Here is a 10,518-nt window from a genome sequence, read left to right on the forward strand (position 1 = left end):
CATCCTGCAATCTGGTTCAATTAAGCTTACCTGTAAAATTAACTTCATAGCCACCAATTTTTTTGAATTTGAGGTTTAGTCGATTAAATTGGGCAAAGCCTTTGACCGTGTCAATACATTTTGCAAGCCTTGCAAAGACCTCAGAAGACACAGCCATGTCAGGTTGTAAACTACCTTAATTTTAAGGTGCCATGGCATCTATGTTCATAAGGCATTCTGCTAGATCAGAAAGGAAAATATTAAATGAAAATAGTTATATCAAGCAACTTTGTCTCTGCCTTGCAGAAAAACGGAGGGTCCACGTAATTGAATAAAGCTCTGATCCCCCACCCCACGAGACGCCTCCTGCGAACAGCATCAAAGTCTGGTGACACATTTAAAAAACAAAGGTTTTGCAGTCCCCCCCCCTCTATTTCAAGAGACCAGATGAGTAAATATTTGCCATAACCCAATTTGGGCCTTACTAACGGTACTCCGAGACTCCCAATTTTACAACAAGCATTAGCATAGCCAATAGGTCTCGCCTTTGGGACCTTTAAAGTGTTTATCTATGCAGCACACCCATACAGGCTTTAAGTTGTTAAACCTATTTCCTGCACTCGAGCACAGCGTCCTAGGAGACAGTCATCCAGTAACCTCACATCTTTCCCAGTTTAAATTCAGAACCACTCTACCTTTCTAGGCGTTTCACTTTACGTGAAAAGCTTTTTTAAACCCAAGTGAAGTAAAGAAGAACAAAAAGCAACAATAAAAAAATATTATTACAGCAAAGTAGTTTTAATATGGAAAAGGAAGCAGAAGAAACACTTTTTATGTTGGTTTAACTCCTTATTAGGAGCGGTTTCATATTTTGCTCCATTAATGTATCCTCCATTTTCAACTTTAAGAAAATACACTTGGAAGGGATGGTAGAGGCAGTATTATTCTAGCACCGCAAGAACTCACTAAAATGAAAGTAAACGAGCAACAATGAGCTACGAATATGAGGCGAGTGGCAAACGACTGATTTTATTATTGTGTGAAAAGCAGATCAACTAATGACCCCTGCATTGTATTGTGCTGCTGCCTGGGGGGCAATGCCCACTGGGGTGGAAGGGATTTAGCCCACCTCTCGTCAAGTGCTTTAGCTATGTTTGTGCAGCTTAAGCTTCAAGGAACACAAGCAGTTTTTCAGTTGTCATTGGCTGGGGCCGGCCGAGCACTGATTGATACCTCTTCCAAAATATTTTGCTGGTCTTCAAAAGACCATTTATTTATTATTTATCATTTCAGAAGTCTTGGTGTGTTTCTAAAGCCCCCCCCGTCACCCACACTAAATACCAAATGTCACCTTAATTTTTATTGTACGTAACAAGCTGATAAATGGATTTGAAGTGTTCAGGGATTCCCTACATTCAGGATGCAATGCCTTAGTTAATGACCAACAACAAACATCACATGCTGCAGTGTCTGCTGCCTCATCTGTGTTTTCGGAGTTTACATACGAGATTCTCTGTATAATCCGTAGGGGCACCCACTGGTGCATGCAGAGTAAGACGTGCAGCATAACTGTCCTCTACATCTACATTTCGGTCATTCACTCCCAGCGTTAGTGAGGCGGATATCCTGCAACAAAGCAAATGCGACCCACGTCTTCTGGAGGTAATTGTATATCGTAAATCCTTTAGACATACACTCCACCTCTCTCACATTTCATGTGCTAAACGTGTATTTATGTGGTTTTTCACCACCATTTAAAAAATGGAGACTGTTTCAAGTATTGGTGTTGCTTCCCAACCAATCATTGTCTTACCACAGGAGTTCAGTGAGTACTTCCCACCATCTGCCTGTGGTGTACAATTTCTCGTACCGTGCCCACACAAAAGTAGTGTCTGTTCAGCCTTCTGTTTTCAGTTGACTAAAACAAAGCCCTACACCTTGGTTTGAGTGGAACATGCCGCAGGCCAGAGACGCAAGTGTACCTGTAGGTAAACCTCATTCACGTCATTTCATTTAGCGTAAAGAATAGCTTTAAAAAATGTTCACAATACAAATAGTGTGTTAAATTTTAAGTTTGGCTCGTCGTTGTCTGTGACAAACACAACACGGTCATTGCAACAGCAGATAATGGTTCACAGTGTCCCTCAGCGACTCCAGGGCTAAGCACTGCACACACTAACTTGATGGAACGATTCAATTGCAGCAACGAGCAGTGCAAGGCTAGCGCGAGAGCAGCTGCGTTTCCAACGCCTGCCCGGCTCAACTCTGGTGACCTGCCTCCTGCCTCAGGCTCGCTCAGGCCAGCTCAGCCGCCGGCGCCCAGGGTGTGCCCGGCTGGGTCGCTCGTTGCAACGCGGTATTCATAGGCGCCACGAGCAAAGCTCAGCAATTCCAGCAACTTATGAATTCCTTCATTCTGAAAGTAAATGAGTACCGTCCGCTGGCGCCACGGGAGGCAGCCTCCAACCATATGCCTCGAGTCACCCTATAGCTGCGAGTCTGAACTCGCATGACTTCCGACTGCACCTTAGTGTGTCTTGATAGTACTCATTGACAGGCATCCCACTGACATAAAAGTATGCCGCAGGGTGATTCAAGAACTCGTTACATTGTAGCAAGCGCAAGAGGCAGCTCAGAGAGGCCAGCCCCCAAGATGTCTGCAGAGCAGTTAACACCGCGCACTGCCTGCCAAGGCATAAGTCAATCTTGGGACTAGACTCCTATTTGTAAGAGGTGTGTGGCCTCCTAATGTACAACGTAGGTTTTTGGGACATGTGTCATCCTAAAACCCCAAACCATTACAGAGTGCGAGAGATAGCTTTTCAAGACTTATTTCCAGGAAGGGTTTAAACCAGAATACTGTTTGACTCATTCTCAGACTTTCTCTGCTAAAAAAAAAAAAACAAGTGCGGTGGGCGCGCACTGCAAGGAATACAAGGTATGCAGCTGGCACCTGTCCGCGCTGCTGCTCGCTCCCAGCTCCCTAGGCCAGGGGAGAGAGAAGATGGGACATGCACCTGCCTTTGGCCAATTGTGTGCCGTCTTTCTTAGAAAGACGCACACAAAGGCCTATAGCATGTGAGCAAAAATAAAGGCAGGCGCACAAGCGTTTGGTCGGAGTTAAAAGTTCCGACTAGAAAAGCGCATGCGCGCTGGCTTTGGCGAGTCCTAAAAATGACAGGACATTTCACCTGCATTATCTAGAAGGGCAATCAACCTGGAAGAAGCTGGATCATTAAAAGCACGCCTCTTGTGTACCACCTCACATAACTTGCACTGGGTTGCGTGCTCTGCAAAAGACTTAAGCAGCTGTCATGTGTTCCAGACATTCGGGCATTCCAGAATGTGCTAAACTATTAAAAAATAAATAAAGACCACACACACTAACAAAGAAATCTCAACCAGCTGAGAAAGGTGTTACTTGAAGACAGCTCCCAGTTCCATCATCCCTACACATGAGTTTAAAAGGGAATTCAGGCTCTACACAGTGCCCATTACACCTATAAAAACTTTACTTTCATTATTAAAGCCAAGCTTACTAGCTTGATCAATCCTGGTTTTATTGAGACAGGTTTACTGACGCCTCTGCTCCAGCAGAAAGGCAACTCTATGTAACAATGACTTATTTTGTGCATTCTTTCTTCTTCCCACAAAAATGACATTCTTGACATCTTTAAGATCTTATAGAAAATGTTATACTTGCTCGAGATATTCAACATGAAGAGTGAAGGAGAAACGTACAGATTTTTACTCTTAAATTAAAAAAACATAATATCCTACATATTGCTTCAATAGGTAATGACACTTCAATAGCTCAATCTCTAATTCAGTTCTGTATGTCCTTTTTTTCACCCTTTCCCACTTCAACAATAATTTACTAGTATATTACATTCAAACAGTAAGGAGGTCCCTCCTAAAATAGTACCTTTTCTTTTTACTGGGGCAAGAACGCTGGGCCGAATGCAGTTGATTGGGCTTTGACTCCTCCTGCTAAGAAAAACAAATCCTGGCATCAAACATAACTGAGATCAACCTAGCAAACCACCACAATATCATCATCCCAATCAGTTTTCAACATATGTTAGATATCTTAACAATGAATGTAAAACTTAGAAAGCAGTTAGAACAAGAAAAAGACCTTTAACAGTACCCACTATAGTCCGTCCATCCCCAACAGTATATGACAAAGCAAACACAAGTCTACTTAAACTTTAAATTTTCATGAAACAGTAACTGTAAAATAACTATTCAAGATCGGGCAGCTAATCTCAAAGGATGAAGGAACAGCTGAATCAGAGTACGAGGCCCATTACAACATGTTGAATGCCTGTATGCCTACACAGGCAAATGTCCTGCTACTCAGAAAAGAGGCAAGAACAGTAATTAAGATCAGGTAAACATATACATTCTTAAAAGATTGTAAAACGTGGGTAAACCGGTGGTAGGGGAAAGATTAAGGCAAGTTATGCCATGCCTGACAAGTGACCACAGAAATGGAACAGTTTCTCAAGCACGTCTTACGGAACTTCGGAACAAGCCAGAAATTTGCAGTGCCAGAACGAGGAGAGACAGAGGGTTTGTCATATCGGATTCAGCAGAATCTGATTTTCAATCTATCATCATCTTGCATTCCTTTTACATCCTAACCTTTAGCAGGACCATGCAAAACAATTGAGTGGTAATGAATGTATGGAGGAATCGGTTTCTCTGAAGACAGGGTAGGAGGTTTGCTACAGAACTCTGTACTTTAAAGACAGTGAAGACAAAGCAAGGAAGGTGTTAGTCTATGAAACAATAGCAGTCATTTGCAAATCTCCCCACATGGAATGAGGGTAGTTGTGTACTAAAGATTTTTTTAGATATGCAAGGACTTTTAGAATCAGACCGGTCTGCACCATAAACAGAAAATTATCAAATATAATACATTAACTTACCTTGCAAATCGTCTAGTTGGACTTGGGATGGGACTTGGAGGTAATCCATTGCTGCTCACAAACATTTGTAAAGACGGGGAAAAACATTGCTAAAGAAAGACAGGAAGGTATTGGTGAAAACACTAAGATTACAAAAACCTCCAAATGTCTCAATTCAAATACAATGATTGTATGCTGTAGTATGTTGAGTTGTTGTACATTATTATTCACCGGAACAGACATGCAATTATTTAAAAAAATTATTTATACCATTTTGCCAACCAGAGAGCAAAATTCCCAATGACCAAAGTGTAGTTCTCTCACAAGCTGAGCAAGAAAATAATGCTTTAAGTTCATGCCCGACTGTATACTTCTATCCACATTCTATTATATGTTCCAGAGAAACATTACTCTGTTCCAAACCAGGAAAGCTAACTCTCTGAAACTTAACTCAGCTTTGTACATTACTGGCAATTGCTGAACTGAATGCTTCCGATATGATTTGCTAAAGTGGAGAGAGATTTGCCTAAACACAAATGTCATAACTGGTTGTATACCTAAAAATTCAAGTTTAACAGATCAATTAAGATTGATCACATAGCAAGAGAAGATCATTATGCTGGATCCTTTTTAGTTGCATCGCTGTTCATACAGACTGAAAAGGTTCACTTACACTAGAAATAGCGAATAACTCGGACGGGCAGTCAAACTATGAAACGCACAAGTTACTACTTGTGTAACGATAGATCTGTAAGAGACATTAGTTCGTGATAGATTCCTTACCTTAGAATATCCCCAGGCGATAGACTGGATCCGGCAAGTTTTGATAGCAGTACCCCGGTGCGTCAGTAGGTGGCGTCCTGCTGCTCCGCGTCTGCCGCTGGTGTCGTATGTGCGAGATGACGTCAAGGAACCTACTTAGGCACCACCCACGCATGCGGACGTCAGTTCTGTACACGACTTTCCACGCCAGAAACGCAGAGCCATGCAAAATACTGACCACTGGTGCATTGAAAAATAGGGAGCTGAAAGGAATGACCTTAACCCTAGTAATCAATTCGCAGAACGGGGAGGATGGGCGAGGCGCTAAGGAATCTATCACTAACTAATGTCTCTTACAAATATATCGTTACACAAGTAGTAACTTGTGCATCTGAAAGAAACACGTTAGTGATAGATTCCTTACCTTAGAATAGATACCCCAGCAATGCCAACCCCGGTGGTGGGCTGCGAACAAGATTACACCAGAAAGTCACGGAGAACAGAACGGCCAAAGAAGCAGTCTCTCTGGACTGGACTGTCAAGGCGGTAAACGTGTGCAGCGAGGCCCACGTATCTGCCTGACAAATGTCCTGTAAGGGAATGCCGTGTCCCAAGGCAGTAGTGGCTGCCGTTGCCCTGGTGGAATAGGCACGAAGTCCCACAGGAGGCTCCTTCTTGGCCAACGAGTAGCAGGCTTTGATGCAGAGAACGACCCACGAGAGATGGTCCGTTTCTGCACGGCCGACCTTTTTTGGCACCCACGTAGCCAAAAAAAGAGCTGGTCATCCACCCAGATCTGCTGCGTGTGCTTCAGACAGAAAGAGAGTGCACGTATTGGGTCCAGACGGTGGAGCCTCTCCTCTTTAGAAAGATGCGGCGGCGGAAAGAAGGAGGGCAAAGTGATGGTCTGCCCGATGTGGAAGGGCGTAACAACCTTTGGCAAAAAAAGAAGGACAGGTCCTTAAAACCACCTTGTCTGGATGAACAAAAAGGAAAGGAGGTTTGGAAGACAGAGCCTGGAGCTCGCTCACTCTTCTGCCACAGGTTATAGCAACCAGGAAAGCAGTCTTTAAGGTGAGAAGACAAAGGACAGTTGTGAAGCAGCTCAAAGGGAGTGCACATCAAATAAGCCAACACAAGATTCAAGTCCCACTGAGGCATTATAAACGGGACCGGAGGGAACGTGTGTGTGTAATGCCTTTCAACTGGGGACTTAAAAAGAAAAGGCTGATCAGGAAGCCGTAGAAAGGCGGAGATGGCAGAAAGATAACCCTTGATAGTGCCTAGAGCAGAGCCCTGCTGGACCAAGGAAAGAAGGAACAGAAGGACTTAGGAAACAGGGGCCGAAAGGGGATCCACAGATTTAGCTGTGCACCATGCCACAAACTTGTTCCGCCTGCAGGAGTATACCGTTTTCGAAGAGGGACGCCTGGCTGCCAGCATGACATCACAGACTGCGGGAGGAAGATCAAAAGCTGTCAACGGCCACTGCTCAATCTCCACGCATGGAAGTGGAGGCTGGACAGGTTCAGGTGGAGGACCGCCCCCAGCTGCTGCGACAGAAGATCCTCCCGGTCACGCCGGATCTTCTTCAGCACTATGGGCAGAAGTGGTATAGGCGGAAAGGCATACAACAGACCGCAGCTCCACTCGCCATGAAAAGCGTCGCCGAGCGAGTGCTGCCTTAGAAATTCCAATGTGCAGAATTGATGACCGTTCTCTTCGGTGACGAATAGATCTAACCAAGGCTCTCCCCACTGCTGAAAGAGACCTTGCGCCACATCAGAGTTCAGTCGCCATTCTTGATCCATCAGCTGAGTTCGTCCACCCTGGCGTTCAAAGAACCTGCCAGGTGTTGAACCACCAAGGTAATGCCTCGACGTTCCAGCCATGTCCAGAGGCACAGAGCCTTCTGACATAGGGTCCAGGACCCCACCCGCCATTGCAATACCACATGGCGGTGGTGTTGTTGTCCTTGAACACCTGCACTACACTTCCCCTGACAGAGGGAAGGAATGCTTTCAGTGCAAGTCGGATCGCCCGCAGCTCCAGAAGGTTGTTATGGAGCGGGGACTCAGCCGGAGACCAGAGGCCTCTAATCTCCACCTCTCCCAAGTGGCCTCCCCATCCAAGTAGGGACGCATCAGTCACCACTGTGTGCTCCAGTAGGGGAAGGGAAAGGGATCTGCCATTGACCCAATCACGATTCGTGAGCCACCACTGCAATGGTCGTGCAGCGCCCTCCGAGATCTGGACATGATCGGACAGGTTGCCCCGATGCTGCGCCCACTGGAACTTCAGGTCCCACTGCAGAGCCCGCATATGCCATCTGGCATGCGTCACCAGCAGATGCAGGAGGCCATCACCAGAAGTCGGAGGGTCACCCTGACCGAAACCTGAGATACAGGCCAAAAGATCGGAATCATAGCCTGAATAACCCAGAACAGCGTCAAATCCAGAACCGCTCTGATGAAAGGGAGCTTCTGAGAGGGACTCCGGTGCGACTTCGGCACATTGATGGAGAACCACAGCAGATGCAGGGGGTCGGCCGTAGTATGAAGGTGGCTGACTACTGTTTGGGGTGAGCCCGCCTTCAACAATCAGTCATCGAGGTAAGGGAAGACTGACACCCCCCGACCTGCACAGGTGAGCTGCGACCACCGCCATCACTTTCGTGAACACCAGAGAGGTGCTGGTAAGGCCGAAGGGGAGCGAGACAAACTGAAAATGCTCCTGGCCTACCATGAACTGCAGGTAACGCCGGTGAGCCGGCAGGACGGGGATGTGAAAATATGTGTCCTGCAAGTCCAACGCTACCATCCAGTCTCCAGGTTCGAGAGCAGCCAGGACCTGAGCCAAAGTCAGCATTTTGAATTTCTCCTTCCGGAGGAAGCGCAGGCCCACCTTGTCCTTCTTGGGGACCAGAAAGTAGTGGGAACAACAACCACTCTCTACTTCCTGCCCGGGAACGCACTTGATGGGCCCCCTTGGCCAAGAGGGCTGTGACTTTGTTGGAGAAGAACCAAATGATCCCCGGCCATGCGGTGGCACAGAGGCGGCATGGCTGGAGGGCAGGACTGAAAAGGAAGGGAGTAACCCGTGCGGATTATCTGCATCACCAACTTGTCCGATGTGATATCCCGCCAGTGTGGGAGGTGGTGGCGGATCCTGCCATCCACCGGCGTGGGGTGCTTCACGAAGCTCAGAGTAGAAAGGTTTGGAGGCAGGAGCAGCGGGGTGGAGGTGGACTGACCCACCCATTGATTCCCAGACCCACCCCTGCGGAAGCCGCGACTACTGGCGCGCAGAGGCTGGTTCAAGGAACGTGCCTGGGTGCCTCTGCCCTGGCCACGAAAAGGAACGAAAACCAGGAGTGGCCAGGTTCTTTGCAGAAAGACCCCAGGACTTGGCCGTGGTCCGTGAGTCCTTAAAGAGTTCCAGCGCACTGTCGGCCTTATCACCATACAGGCGGGTGCCATCAAATGCAAGGTTCATGAGCGAGCTGGGGACATCAAGCAAGAACCCAGTCGAGCGCAACCAAGCGTGGCATCGCAACGCCACAGTTCTAGAAATCGCCCTGCCCAACAAATCGGCAGTGTCTAAACCACACCGAATGGCGAACTTAGCCGCATCCTTACCTTCAGCAATCGCCTGAGAAAGGACAGCCTGGACCTCCTCAGGACACTGAGGCAACACCTGAGCAACAGTATCCCATACTGCCTGGGAGTAGCGGCCCAGTAAGCAAGCGGTGTTTACTGACCACAGCCCCAGCTGGCGGAAGAGAACAACCGCTTACCAAACTGTTTCAGTTTCTTAGAGTCCTTATCCGTCTGGGGCCATAGGAAAGGCACTCTGCAACATCGAAGCCTGGATGACCAGATTCTCAGGCGTGGGATGAGTGGTCAGAAAGGCGGTTTCTCCAGGCGCCGGGCTGTGGCGTCTGGAGACATTCTTATCCCCGGGGCCTCCGTGGCCGGCCGCGACCAAGTGCCCAAGAGGACTTCAGTAAGGGCGTAATTGAAGGGAAGCAACGGCTCTGACGAAGTAGACGCAGTTTAGAGCACCTCGGTGAGGTTAGTTTTGAGGGCCATTGTGGGGAGGTCGAGGTTAAGGGCCTCAGCAGCCCGACGGAGCACCAATGTGTAGGAAGCACTTTCCTCTATCGTAGGCAGTGGGGTAAGGGGGGGGCGGGGGAGGGAAGGCAAACCCCGGGTCAGAAGAGATATCAAGGTCGCCTGTATCCTCCAGGTCATCCACCCAATCCTGCTCAGAGTCACACTGCTGGGCAAGAGTGACCTCAGACTCTTCCCAGTCCTCCACCTCCAGTGCAGGAGGGGCCAGTGGAGGCGGCAGAACCGGAGAAGGGAAAAACTGCGTCGGGAACTGCCCCAAGAACGGCACCGGCCGGATCGGGGGCACCTCCCAATGCAGGTCCCAGGTAGGAACGAAAGGGTCCTGGAACCGGGGCAAGGGTAGCATGAACGTCACCCACTGTGGTGCAGAGGGCGGTGCTGGGGCCAAAGCCGGCAGTGCTGGACCTCGTGGCACCGAGGCCGGAGCAAACTGCGTAGGATCCTGTGGCGCAGAGGCTGGATCCGCTGGCTGCGCCGGTGGGCCAACAGGATGTGGAAAGGGGACCGCGGGGCCTGAAGGCGCGCCGGCGGGAGCCAGAGGCATAAAAAGGAGGTCCATGGCAGCAAAAAACTCTTGCACCTGTTCGGGAGTCGACGACGCACCCGGGTAGGCCGTGGGAGCAGAATCCCTGTAACCCTCGTCCGCATCCGAGGAGCGGCAGGGGGACGTCGGAGAACAAACACGCTTCAACTTCTTTATATGGCGTTGCTTATGGGAATCCGAGGGCGAA

The 10,518-nt window shown here is 48.3% G+C and overlaps 1 protein-coding gene across 5 annotated transcripts in view; it reads right to left on the reverse strand.

Annotated features, from left to right (window-relative positions):
• Nucleotides 1–10,518, reverse strand: part of PABIR2 (PABIR family member 2) — a 257,673-nt gene that overhangs the window by 138,260 nt on the left and 108,895 nt on the right. For 4 of the 5 annotated variants that reach the window (XM_078688573.1, XM_078688572.1, XM_078688571.1 and 1 more), the window contains 2 exons: nt 4,914–5,002; nt 3,905–3,969 (listed from right to left, as the gene is read on the reverse strand). In XM_078688573.1, coding sequence (XP_078544699.1) covers nt 3,905–3,969; nt 4,914–5,002 — 154 coding nt within the window. The remainder of the gene's footprint in view (nt 1–3,904; nt 3,970–4,913; nt 5,003–10,518) is intronic. The other variant, XM_078688575.1, reaches the window with a different exon arrangement.

This window comes from Lissotriton helveticus, chromosome 4_1 (genome assembly GCF_964261635.1).
Source record: "Lissotriton helveticus chromosome 4_1, aLisHel1.1, whole genome shotgun sequence".
Classification (NCBI taxonomy): Eukaryota; Metazoa; Chordata; class Amphibia; order Caudata; family Salamandridae; genus Lissotriton; species Lissotriton helveticus.